This window comes from Balaenoptera physalus, assembly GCF_965194825.1.
Source record: "Balaenoptera physalus genome assembly, chromosome: 15".
Taxonomy (NCBI): Eukaryota; Metazoa; Chordata; class Mammalia; order Artiodactyla; family Balaenopteridae; genus Balaenoptera; species Balaenoptera physalus.
In genome coordinates this window covers 6,745,764-6,760,198 of record NC_138894.1, presented here as the reverse complement: position 1 = coordinate 6,760,198, position 14,435 = coordinate 6,745,764, and the positions used below count along the sequence as shown (strand labels likewise).

At 37.5% G+C, this 14,435-nt stretch overlaps 1 protein-coding gene across 9 annotated transcripts in view; it reads left to right on the top strand.

The window, feature by feature from the left end:
* Nucleotides 1-8,042, top strand: part of IL1R1 (interleukin 1 receptor type 1) — a 98,353-nt gene extending 90,311 nt beyond the window's left edge. For 8 of the 9 annotated variants that reach the window (XM_082426362.1, XM_082426366.1, XM_082426363.1 and 5 more), the window contains 3 exons: nucleotides 2,400-2,543; nucleotides 3,273-3,440; nucleotides 3,976-6,179. In XM_082426362.1, the coding sequence (XP_082282488.1) occupies nucleotides 2,400-2,543; nucleotides 3,273-3,440; nucleotides 3,976-4,394 (731 nt within the window). In that variant the 3' untranslated portion in view covers nucleotides 4,395-6,179. Of the gene's footprint in view, nucleotides 1-2,399; nucleotides 2,544-3,272; nucleotides 3,441-3,975 lie in introns of all 9 variants that reach the window. The other variant, XM_082426359.1, reaches the window with a different exon arrangement.
* The last annotated feature ends 6,393 nt before the right edge of the window (nucleotides 8,043-14,435 follow it).

The following is a 14,435-nucleotide window of genomic DNA, read 5'->3' as shown; positions in this document are numbered from 1 at the left end:
AACAAAGTGAGAAGACGACCTATAGAATTGGAGGAATTATTTGCAAATGATGCATCCGACAAGGGATTAATCTCCAAAATACACAAATAGTCATACAACTCAATAATAATAACAAAAAAAAACCCAAGCAAAAAATGTGCAGAAGCCTAAATAGACATTTTTCCAAAGAAGACATACAGATAGCCAACAGGCACATGAAAAAATGCTCAACATCACTAATTATTAGAGAAATGCAAATCAAAACTACAATGAGGTGTCACCTCATTCTTGTCAAAATGGCCATCATCAAAACATCTACAAATAATAAATGCTGGAGAGGGAATGGAGAAAAGGAAACCCTCATATGCTGTTCGTGAGAATGTAAATTGGTACAGCCACTATAGAGAACAGTATGGCAATTCCTTAGAAAACTAAAAATAGAGTTACCGTATGATCCTGCAATCCCACTTCTGGGCATATATCCAGAGAAAACTATAATTCAAAAAGATACATGCACCCCAATGTTCCTAACAGCACTATTTAACAATGGAAGCAACCTAAATGTCTATCAACAGATGAATGGATAAAGAAGATGTGGTATATATTTGCAATAAAATGTTACTCTGCCATAAATAGAATAATTCCATTTGTAGCAACATGGATAGACCTAGAGATTATCATACTAAGTGAAGTAGACCAAACAGAAAAAGACAAATATATGATATCGCTTATATGTGGAATCTAAAAAAAAGATACAAATAAACTTGTTTACAAAACAGAAATAGACTCACAAACATAGCAAACAAACTTATGGTTACCAAAGGGGAAGGGGGGGGGATAAATTAGGAGTTTGGGATTAACATATACATACTAATATATATATAATAGATAACCAACAAGAACATACTGTATAGCACAGGGAACTATACTCAATATTTTGTAATAACCTATAAGGGGAAAAAATCTGAAAAAGAATATATATATATGCACAATATATATACATATCTAACTGAATTATATATATATTTTATTTGTATATATAACTAAATCACTTTGCTGTACACCTGAAACTAACATGACATTATAAATCAGCTATACTTCAATAAAAAAATCTTAAAGTGTTTGTGAAATATTTTAAGATAATTTGTAGTTGAATTAAAATATGGTATTTATGAATGTGTACATGGAAGAAAATCTAAAAGAACCTATGGACAAACTATTAGAATTAGTAAATGAATTTAGCACAATCACTAGTGTATATGTTTATATATAGTATTTCTATGTATTACTGCAAATACCAACAACAAATAGAAATTAAGTTTAAAAAATAACATTTACAGTAGCATCAAAAACTATCAAATATTCAGTACGTAGGAATAAATCCAGCAGCAGCTGTTCAAAATCTGTGATACAAACTAAAAATACATTATTGAGATAAATTAAAGACCTAATAGATGGAGGGATATACAATATCCATGGATTGAAAGACTGAAATACTCAGTATTATAAATATGTTAGCTCCCTTCAGATTTATCTATAGATTCAAAACAATTCCAATCAAAATCTCAGCAATATTTGTGCAGGTGTGGGTGTGCATTTGTGTGGGCATGTTGTTGTTGTGGGCACGTTTATCCTAAAGGTCATATTGGAAATGTAAAGGGCCAAGACTAGTCAAGGTGGTCTTGAATAAAAACAAATCGGGAAGATTTACACTTAAGATATCATGATCTTGTTCAAAGCGACAGTAACTAAGACTGTAAATGTGAACTATCAATTGGACCAATCGGATATCTTGAGTTCCACTTCATAGCCAGTTCAACTGCAGATGGATCAATGACTGAAATTGGAAAAGCAAAATAACAGAGCTTTCTGGATGCCTCCTTGGCCCCTGACATTTAGAAGGCTCCTTCTTTCTCTACTCTCCTCCCCCTTACCTCTCCACATGACTCCTCTGCAGTCATCACATGAATAACTAGCATGTGAAGCTGGGAGGATATGGAAGTGTGAAACACTGTCTGGCATCCCTAAACCCTTTTCTCCTTTCCCCCTGTCTTCAGCTTTCTCCACCTGACTCTTCTACTTTTGTAGAACTTTTGTAGGCTTTTGAGTGACTCTGACTTTACTCATAGTCCTATGGAATGCTGTATCCTATGGTCTTTGGTATTTTTTCTATGTTATTACATACGACTTAGGTGAAAATTTAATACAATGCACCTTAGTTTTATACAGTATCCATTCTCAATGACTTTGTACATTAGTATTCATTAATAAAAGATGATAATGAATGGGTTAATACTGTCTGGGATTTGGGATTACAGGCCAATCCCAAATATGGTTTCTCTGGGATGATATTTAATTTGCTATGCTCAATTTTTAAATTCTTTGGGTTCTAATATTTTTTCCCCTCTTTTCTGCTGTAGCCCCTGATTTCCAGACGCCCACAATTGGTGTATTTGTCATGTTAACATTGGTAATTACATGCTCTGTTTTCATCTATAAAGTCTTCAAGGTTGACATTGTGCTTTGGTACAGAGATTCTTTCTATGATTTTCTCCCAAAAAAAGGTACAATTTTGTATTCTATGCAGTATTTTCTTGTTGGGATAGTTAAGAGATGTAAAAGCTAACTAGGAGGGGTCTTATTTAAATTTTAAAATGAAATGTGGCATATACAAAATAACATAATTATACATAATTATAGTTTCTTAACCAAATAGACTGAATAGTATTATTTTCTAAGTTACTGCTCTGGTGTTCATAATGGTGGGATACACAGGCATTTAGAGCATCTGCTTATAAATCCAGTTATTCAGAAGTTGTGGCTGAGGACTTGCTCTGTGCTGGGTACAACACAGATCACCCCATGATCTGCCATCAAATGGAAGAAATGATGTAATTTTCATGCATCAGGGAAGCACTCTCTCTTTTGTTTAAACCTCACAAAAAACTAACACTACGCTAACATATAAAAGGAAGAATGGATAGAATTCAGGGCTTAGACATTTGGGGAAGATGAGAACAGTGAGATAAGGATAGTTCCATACTGAGGGGTAAAGAATGTTTGCACATGAGGGGACCATCGAATAATATAAGAAGAACTTTGTAGTAAAACAGAATAAATGTAAACTTCTGAGAGATGAACACTTTAAAAAGGCATTATACTTTTGGTGTTGTTGCTTCATACCATTGTACACAAAATTAATAATTCACTATGAAATGCATGTTTGCGATATTGACTTTACCAAATCTCGTTTTTTTTCTTTTGGTTCCAAATATATTGCATTTTCTCTTTAGCTTCAGATGGAAAGACGTATGATGCATACATACTATATCCAAAGACCCCTGGGGAAGGGTCCACCTCTAACTCAGATATTTTTGTGTTTAACGTCTTACCTGAGGTCTTGGAAAAACAGTGTGGATATAAGCTGTTCATCAGTGGCCGAGACGACTACGTTGGGGAAAGTACGTATGCAATGCAAAAAGTAATAGTCTTGTAAAACTAATTTAATTACTAAACTTGGGTTCCCTCTTTCTGGAAGACTGTGACCTGGGTGTACATATTTGACAATTTTAAGAGCCTCTTAAGTGGTGCATGATGACGATTTTCATATTAAATGCAAAGTGTTTACTTTTCTCATATTCTGTTGGGGCAACAATTAACTAAGTTTTATTTCGTTTTGGAAAACTTAACTAGTTAGATCCAGTAGTTACTTTACAACTGATGGTAAAATAGGAGTGATACAGATCCAGTGGTTTAACAAGAAAGTTTATAAATTTCTACTTAAAGTACTCTGACCCCTGCATGAAATACTCACCTTTTGTGGGTCAGTTTTTGATCTATTCTGTAAAATGAGAAACTCCTTCAATCTTAGGTAAGGCAAGAAAAAAGAGCATTAGGAGACATAGGCCATGGGGTGGGAAGAACCTTGAGGGGTTTTGGTTCTGGAGGGAATGATTGTAAGTTGAAAGTTTACTTGCTGTGCTTCGTGTTTTTCAGGCATTGTTGAGGTTGCTAATGAAACCATAAAGAAAAGCAGAAGACTGATCATCATTTTGGCCCGAGAAATATCAGGATTCTGCTGGCTGGGGAATTCATCTGAAGAGCAGATAGCCATGTACAACGCTCTCATTCAGGAAGGAATTAAAGTTGTCCTGCTGGAGCTAGAGAAAATCCCAGACTATGAGAAAATGCCAGAATCCATTAAATTCATTAAGCAGAAACAAGGGGCCATACGCTGGTCAGGGGACATTAGAGAAGGGTCGCAGTCTACGAACTCGAGGTTCTGGAAGAAGGTCAGGTACCACATGCCAGTCCAGCGGCAGCTGCCTTCAGCCAACCACAAGCTGCTGTCCCCGGCCACTCAGCTGGACTCTAAGGAGAAACGGCCACTGGAGGTCCACGTGCCCCTCGGGTAGCAGAGAAGTTTGGCCAAGAGTTCCTTGGTGACTCCTGTCTTCAGGCATTGCAGGCGGGGCTGGGCCTCACTGACTTGTACAGTCATACCACACACCTGTGTAGTCCCTTATCCCTGAGGTCACCTAGAATTGGATTGTTAAGGGAGCAGGATGTAGTGACAGTTGCCCTGTGGCCAGGGCAACTCAGAGCAGAGGGCTTGGGAAGTCCTTTAACAAGGCAGCAGATGCCCTGTCTGAATGTTTGAACTGCTGAGAAAAGGCACTGAGGCAGCAAACAAGAGGAATGAACATGCAGGAAATACCTTCTATAGACAGCTTTAGGAAGTCACCCACAGTCTGAGGGCAGGGCTGTGGCCCAGTCTGCGGACAGCAGGGTCACTGGTCCTCAAGCGGTTCTCTTGGACATTGCTGCAGGCACAGTGAGACCCATACTTCCCAGGGAAATTAGACGCATTCTTGGAGAACTTTCCATTTGCCTTGCATTTCCCATACCCCTTGACAGCTGGCAGTCACTTTCCAAAGATGGAATTTCACTTCACAGACCTTTAAAACTGTCATTTCAATGAACAAAGGAATTCTCCAGTATTAGAAGGGTTTGCAATAACCTTAGCTTTCTGCAGGAGAGAGAGAATTTCAAGAGAAAGAGTTGCAAAGAATTGATCCACCTCTTAATGCCTTCCCCCTGGAATGACCATTCGGTTCTACCTTATTCTTCTGCATTTTACTTGACTCGTCCCTTCTTTGGAAGGACAACTTCCAAGTCACCTCCTCCTTATACTCTGTCATACACACACGGCCCCAGATGAACCAGCCTTCCCACGATGCTGCTCTGGTCTCATCCTGCCCTGACTAGAATACTTCCACCGGCTCTTCCTGGTTCAGGAGCTGAAGCCCACATTCTCCCACTAGCATCTCACCACCCCAACACAGCTGGACCCCTCTTGGTCCTGCTCTGCGAATCCCAAGTTGTGCACCTTCATACCTGCCCCCAGTGCCCCTCCATCTCTGCCTCTCCTTCCTGTCTCCTCTGACTGGAAATTCCCCTCACATTTTCTCCAGCTGACCAGAATTTTACTGAAACTCAAAATTTACTCCAAGTCACTTCCTCCAAGAGATTTCCCCAAGAAACTGCCCTAAGGCACTTGGCTCTCTTTTTCTCAGTCTGATTGTACTTATTGTTGGCTGTCACTTTATGGGAAGTTTTCTCTGTCTCCAGCTAGGAGCCCTGCTCTCTGCAGGAGAGGTGTGGGTGTGTCTCTTTGTCGGAGGTGCCTTCAGAAGTAATTTGCACATATAACATAGATTTGTGTAGTGCTTTATTGTTTAAAAATGTCTGCAGATTATCTTATTTAATTTTTGAAAATCTCTTTTAAGGTTTCCTCTATCCTCTTCCTTTCAGGCCTTCCCCATTAATTAGATTTTACTGTATTATCTGATGGTAATTTTTTTGTTCTGGTCAGCCTAACTGTTTAAGTTTGCAAATGCAATGAAGTGTTTCATTTCCAGTCGTTAAAACTGGCTTAGCAGAATTTTTATTTTCCCCCTTCTGCCTCTATTTTATTTGCAATAAAAGAAAGGGTATTGAGCCATTTTTTCAATGATATTTTTGATAAGTTATATTTGCACTGGTTAATGATGAAGGGTTATTTTTAAACTTGTTTGTATAATTCTGCAGCAGATACCAAATATTTTTATACAGTAAGATGCCAGATTCATGTACAGCACATATCATTGATCAATGGACTGTACTTATTTTCCAATAAAATTGTCAAAACCTGGTATTGACCGTTCTCCTTCAAATCTGTTTCTTTGCTGGCCCTCTCCTGAGTTTACCTGCACACTCCCAGGTCCCATAGAGAGTGAGGACACCTTCTGCCTGGGGAGGTCAGAGACCATTAGCTAACCAATGAGGGCTGATTCCCCTTTGTAGCCTCAGCTGTACTCCATCTGTTTGCTTGCTCCTAAAATGGATTAAAATGTGAGTCTTCTTATGAACCCTTTACCAGTCCAAAAACTGATAAGGGCAACCGCTGTATAGACTTTTACATTTTCACAAGAAGTCCAAGACCCAGCTCTGCCCACCAGTGAGCAGACACTGGCCCCTCCCACCCAGAGGCATGAAGAAGCCTCTAGACGAGCCTCACCCACCAGGGGGCAGACACCAGATGCAAGAAAACTACAGTCCTGCAGCCTGTGGATATGAGTCCCCAAGCACAGGTCAGAACCTACCCTGGGACCAGCTGGTCCCTGGCCCTTGGGTGAAGAAAGGGAGTGTACTGAAGGGACACACAGGACAATCCCTACAGAGGTCCACTTCTCCAAGTTTGAGAAACATAACTAACCTCCCACATACATAAAAATGCAAACAAATTTAGATGAAATGAGAAGGCAGAGAAATATGTTCCAGATGAAGGAACAAGATAAAACCCCAGAAGAACAACTAAGTGAAGTGGACATATGCAATGTAACCAAGAAATAGTTCAGAGTACTGATCATAAAGATGATCCAAGAACACAGGAAAAGAACAGACGCACAGAGTGAGAAACTACAAGAAGTTTTTAACAAAGAGTTAGAATGTATAGAGACAACCAGAGCTGAAGAATACAAAAACTGAAATGCACTAGAAGAAATCTATAGCAGAATAAATGAGGCAGAAAAACAGTAAGTGAGCTGGAAGACAGGTGGAAATCACTGCCACAGAACAGAAAAAAGAATGAAAAGAAATGAGGACAGTCTAAGAGACTTCTGGAACGAGGTCAAATGCACCAACATTTGCATTATAGGGGTCCCAGAAGAAGAGAGAGAGAAAGGGCCTGAGAAAATATTTGAAGAGATAATAGCTAAAAACCTTCCTAACCTGGGAAAGGAAACAGTCATCCAAGCCCAGGAAGCACAGAGTCCCATACAGGATTAACCAAAGGAGGAACACTCCAAGACACATAGTAATCAATTTAACAAAAATTGAAGATAAAGGGAAAATATTAACAGCAACAAAGAAAAAGCAACAACCATATAAAGAAATCCCCATAGGGTTTCAGCTAATTTTTCAGCAGAAATTCTATGCCAGAAAGGAACAGCATGATATACTGAAAGTGATGGAAGGGAAAAACCTACAACAAAAATACTCTACCCAGCAAGGTTCTCATTCAGATTTGACAGAGAAATCAAAAGATTCACAAACAAGCAAAAGCTAAAAGAATTTAGCATCACCAAAGCAGCTTTACAACAAAATGCTAAAGGAACTTTCGTAAGCAGAAAAGGCCACAACTAGAAACAAGACAATTAACGAAATGGGAAAGTTGCCTGGTAAAGGCAAACATACAGTAAAGGTAGGGAATCATCCACACACAAATATGATATGAAAAACAGTAATTGTGACAGCAGGAGAGTACAAATGCTGGATATTTAAAATACATTTGATACACACTACTATGTATAAAATAGATAACTAATGAGGACCTACTGTATAGCACAAGGAATTCTACTCAGTACTCTGTAATGATCTATATGGGAAAAGAATCTTAAAAAGAGTGGATATATGTATATGTATAACTGATTCACTTTGCTGTACAGCAGAAACTAACACAACACTGTAAATCAACTATACTCCAATAAAAATTAAAGAAAATAAAATGCATTAAAAATTAAGAGGTGAGCAACTTAAGACAATCATGTATATACAGAGTTGCTATACCAAAAACTCATGGTAACCACAAACCCAAAATCTATAATAGATATACACACAAAAAAGAAAAAAGAATCCAAACACAACACTAAAGATTATCAACAAATCACAAGAGAAGAGGACAAAAGAGGAGAGGAAAAATAAGATTACAAAAACAAATCCAAAACAATTAACAAAATGGCAATAAAAACTACAAATTGAGGAGCCTCCCATCAAGCCGCTTAGATAGTCTCAGCTACCAGAGGGCAGACAGCAGAAGCAAGAAAAACTACAATCCTGCAGCCTGTGGAACAAAACCACATTCACAGAAAGATAGGCAAGATGAAAAGGCAGAGGGCTATATACCAGATGAAGGAACTAGATAAAACCCGAGAAAAACAACTAAATGAAGTGGAGATAGGCAACCTTCCAGAAAAAGAATTCAGAATAATGATAGTGAAGATGATCCAGGACCTCGGAAAAAGAATGGAGGCAAAGATCGAGAAGATGCAAGAAATGTTTAACAAAGACCTAGAAGAATTAAAGAACAAACAAACAGATGAATAATACAATAACTGAAATGAAAACTACACTAGAAGGAATCAATAGCAAAATAACTGAGGCAGAAGAACGGATAAGTGACCTGGAAGACAGAATGGTGGAATACACTGCTGCAGAACAGAATAAAGAAAAAAGAATGAAAAGAAATGAAGACAGCCTAAGAGGCCTCTGGGACAACATTAAACACAACAACATTCGCATTATAGGGGTCCCAGAAGGAGAAGAGAGAGAGAAAGGACCAGAGAAAATATTTGAAGAGATTATAGTCGAAAACTTCCCTAACATGGGAAAGGAAATAGCCACCCAAGTCCAGGAAGCGCAGCAAGTCCCACACAGGATAAACCCAAGGAGAAACACGCTGAGACACATAGTAATCAAATTGAAAAAATTAAAGACAAAGAAAAATTATTGAAACCAGCAAGGGAAAAACGAAAAATAACATACGATGGAACTGCCATAAAGTTAACAGCTGATTTCTCAGCAGAAACTCTACAAGCCAGAAGGGAGTGGCATGATATACTTAAAGTGATGAAAGGAAAGAACCTACAACCAAGATTACTCTACCTGGCAAGGACCTCATTTAGATTTGATGGAGAAATCAAAAGCTTTACAGACAAGCAAAAGCTAAGACAATTCAGCACCACCAAACCAGCTCTACAACAAATGCTAAAGGAACTTCTCTCAGTGGGAAACACAAGAGTAGAAAAGGTCCTACAAAAACAAACCCAAAACAATTAAGAAAATGGTCATAGAAACATACATATCAATAATTACCTAAAACGTGAATGGATTAAATGCTCCAACCAAAAGACACAGGCTTGCTGAATGGATACAAAAACAAGACCCATATATATGCTGTCTACAAGAGACCCACTTCAGACCTAGGGACACATACAGACTGAAAGTGAGGGGATGGAAAAAGATATTCCATGCAAATGTAAATCAAAAGAAAGCTGGAGTAGCTATATTCATATCAGATAAAATAGACTTTAAAATAAAGAATGTTACAGGAGACAAGGAGGGACACTACATAATGATCAAGGGATCAATCCAAGAAGAAGATATAACAATTATAAATATATATGCACCCAACATAGGAGCACCTCAATACATAAGGCAACTGCTAACAGCTATAAAAGAGGAAATCGACAGTAACACAATAATAGTGGGGGACTTTAACACCTCACTTACACCAATGGACAGATCATCCAAAAGGAAAATAAATAAGGAAACAGAAGCTTTAAATGACACAATAGACCAGATAGATTTAATTGATATTTATAGGACATTCCATCCAAAAACAGCAGATTACACGTTCTTCTCAAGTGCGCACGGAACATTCTCCAGGATAGATCACATCTTGGGTCACAAATCAACCCTCAGTAAATTTAAGAAAATTGAAATCATATCAAGTATCTTTTCTGACCACAACGCTATGAGATTAGAAATGAATTACAGGGAAAAAAACGTAAAAAACACAAACACATGGAGACTAAACAATACGTTACTAAATAACCAAGAGATCACTGAAGAAATCAAAGAGGAAATCAAAAAATACCTAGAAACAAATGACAATAAAAACACGACGACCCAAAACCTATGGGATGCAGCAAAAGCAGTTCTAAGACAGAAGTTTATAGCTATACAAGCCTACCTCAAGAAACAAGAAAAATCTCAAGTAAACAATCTAACCTTACACTTAAAGAAACTAGAGAAAGAAGAACAAACAAAACCGAAAGTTAGCAGAAAGAAAGAAATCATAAAGATCAGAGAGAAAATAAATGAAATAGAAACAAAGGAAACAATAGCAAAGATCAATAAAACTAAAAGCTGGTTCTTTGAGAAGATAAACAAAATTGATAAGCCATTAGCCAGACTCATCAAGAAAAAGAGGGAGAGGACTCAAATCAGTAAAATTAGAAATGAAACAGGAGAAGTTACAACAGACACCGCAGAAATACAAAGCATCCTAAGAGACTACTACAAGCAACTTTATGCCAATAAAATGGACAACCTGGAAGAAATGGACAAATTCTTAGAAAGGTATAACCTTCCAAGACTGAACCAGGAAGAAGCAGAAAATATGAACAGACTAATCACAAGTAATGAAATTGAAACTGTGATTAAAAATCTTCCAACAAACAAAAGGTCCAGGAGCAGATGGCTTCACAGGTGAATTCTACCAAACATTTAGAGAAAAGCTAACACCCATCCTTCTCAAAGTCTTCAAAAAATTGCAGAGGAAGGAACATTTGCAAGCTCATTCTATGAGGCCACCACTACCCTGATCCCAAAACCAGACAAAGAAACTACAAAAAAAGAAAATTACAGACCAATATCACTGATGAATATAGATGCAGAAATCCTCAACAAAATACTAGCAAACAGAATCCAACAACACATTAAAAGGATCATGCACCACGAACAAGTGGGATTTATCCCAGGGATGCAAGGATTGTTCAATATTTATGCAAATCAATCAATGTGATACACCATATTAACAAATTGAAGAAGAAAAACCATAAGATCATCTCAAAAGATGCAGAAAAAGCTTTTGACAAAATTCAACACCCGTTTATGATAAAAAAAAAAAAACTCTCCAGAAAGTGGGCATAGAGGGAACCTACCTCAACATAATAAAGGCCATATATGACAAACCCACAGCAAACATCATTCTCAATGCTGAAACACTGAAAGCATTTCCTCTAAGATCAGGAACGAGACAAGGATGTCCACTCTCACCACTATTATTCAACATAGTTTTGGAAATCCTAGCCACGGCAATCAGAGAAGAAAAAGAAATAAAAGGAATACAAATTGGAAAAGAAGAAGTAAAACAGTCACTGTTTGCAGATGACATGATACTCTACATAGAGAATGCTAAAAATGCCACCAGAAAACTACTAGAGCTAATCAATGAATTTGGTAAAGTTGCAGGATACAAAATTAATGCACAGAAATCTCTTGCATTCCTATACACTAATGATGAAAAATCTGAAATTGAAATTATGGAAACACTCCCATTTACCACTGCAACAAAAAGAATAAAATACCTAGGAATAAACCTACCGAGGGAGACAAAAAACCTGTATGCAGAAAACTGTAAGACACTGATGAAAGAAATTAAACATGATAGCAACAGATGGAGAGATATACCATGTTCTGGGATTGGAAGAATCAATACTGTGAAAACGACTATACTATCCAAAGCAATCTACAGATTCAATGCAATCCCTATCAAGTTACCAATGGCATTTTTTTTTTTTTTTTACAGAACTAGAACAAATAATCTTAAAATTTGTATGGAGACACAAAAAACCCCGAATAGCCAAAGCAGTCTTGAGGGAAAAAAACAGAGCTGGAGGATTCAGACTCCTTGACTTCAGACTATACTACAAAGCTACAGTAATCAAGACAATATGGTACTGGCACAAAAACAGAAACATAGATCAATGGAACAATATAGAAAGCCCAGAGATTAACCCACGCACCTATGGTCAAGTAATCTATGACAAAGGAGGCAAAGATATACAATGGAGAAAAGACAGTCTCTTCAATAAGTGGTGCTGGGAAAACTGGACAGCTACATGTAAAAGAATGAAATTAGAACACTCCCTAACACCATATGCAAAAATAAACTCAAAATGGATTCGAGACCTAAATGTAAGACTGGACACTATCAAACTCTTAGAGGAAAACATAGGAAGAACACTCTTTGACATAAATCACAGCAAGATCTTTTTTGATCCACCTCCTAGAGTAATGGAAATAAAAACAGAAATAAACAAATGGGACCTAATGAAACTTCAAAGCTTTTGCACAGCAAAGGAAACCATAAACAAGACGAAAAGACAACCCTCAGAATGGGAGAAAATATTTGCAAATGAATCAATGGACAAAGGATTAATCTCCAAAATATATAAACAGCTCATGCAGCTCAATACTAAAGAAACAAACAACCCAGTCCAAAAATGGGCAGAAGACCTAAATAGACATTTCTCCAAAGAAGACATACACATGGCCAAGAAGCACATGAAAAGCTGCTCAACATCACTAATTAGAGAAATGCAAATCAAAACTACAATGAGGTATCACCTCACACCAGTTAGAATAGGCATCATCAGAAAATCTACAAACAACAAATGCTGGAGAGGGTGTGGAGGAAAGGGAACACCCTTGCACTGTTGGTGGGAATGTAAATTGATACAGCCACTATGGAGAACACTATAGAGGTTCCTTAAAAGACTAAAAATAGAATTACCATATGATCCAACAATCCCACTACTGGGCATATACGCAGAGAAAACTGTAATTCAAAAAGACACGTGCACCCCAATGTTCACTGCAGCACTATTTACAATAGACAGGTCACGGAAGCAACCTAAATGCCCATCGACAGACGAATGGATAAAGAAGTTGTGGCACATATATACAATGGAATATTACTCAGCCATAAAAAGCAACGAAACTGAGTCATTTGTTGAGACTTGGATGGATCTAGAGACTGCCATACAGAGTGAAGTAAGTCAGAAAGAGAAAAAGAAATATCGTATATTAACGCATGTATGTGGAACCTAGAAAAATGGTACAGATGAACCGGTTTGCAGGGCAGAAGTTCAGACACAGATGTAGAGAACAAACGTATGGACACCAAGGGGGGGAAACTGCGGTGGGATGGGGATGGTGGTGTGCTGAATTGGGCAATTGGGATTGATATGTATACACTGATGGGTATAAAATTGATGACTGATTAAAAGAAAAATCTAATTTGATAAATTAACATTCCTTTCAATGATCCCTAAAAATAAAAAAATACATATTGATAATCACCTTAAATGTAAACAGATTAAATGCTCCAATCAAAAGGCAGACTGGCTGACTGGATAGAAAAACAAGACCTGTACTTATAATGCCTACAAGAGACCCACTTAAGATCTAGAGACGTATACAGACTGAAGGCGAGGGGATAGAAAATGATACTCCAAGCAAATGGGAATCAAAAGAAAGCTGGAGTAGCAATACTTATATCAGACAAAATAGACTTTAAAATAAAAACTGTTACAAGAGACAAGGAAGGACACTACATAATGATCAAGGGATCAATCCAAGAAGAAGATCTAACGATTGTAAATATATATGCACCCAACATAGGAGCACCTTAATATATAAGGCAAATGTTACCAGACATAAAAGGAGAAATTGACAGTAAGGCAATAATAGTGGGGGACTTTAACACCCCACTTACATCAATGGACGGAACATCCAGACTGAATATCAATAAGGAAACTCAGGCCTTAAATGACACAGTAGACCAGATGGACTTAACTGATAATTATTGAGCATTCCATCTGAAAGCAGCAGAATAAACATTCTTTTCAAGTGCACATGGAACTTCTCCAGGATAGATCACATGTTGGGCCACAAAGCAAGCCTTGGTAAATTTAAGAAAACCGGAATCATGTCAAGCATCGTTTCTGACCACAACACTATGAGGTTAGAAATCAACTACAAGAAAAAAACTGCAAAAAACACAAACATGTGGAGGCTAAATAATATTCTACTGAAGAACCAGTGGATCACTGAAGAAATCAAAGAGAAAATTCAGGAAAAGCTAGAAACAAATAAAAACAAAAACGTGTTGATCCAAAATCTTTGGGAGGCAACAAAAGCAGTTCTAAGAGGAAAGTTTATAGCAATACAATCTTACCTCAGGAAACAAGAAAAGTCTCAAACAACCTAACCTTACCCATAAAGTGGCTATAGAAAGAAGAACAAACAAAACCCAAAGTTAGTAGGAGGAAATCATAAAGATCAGA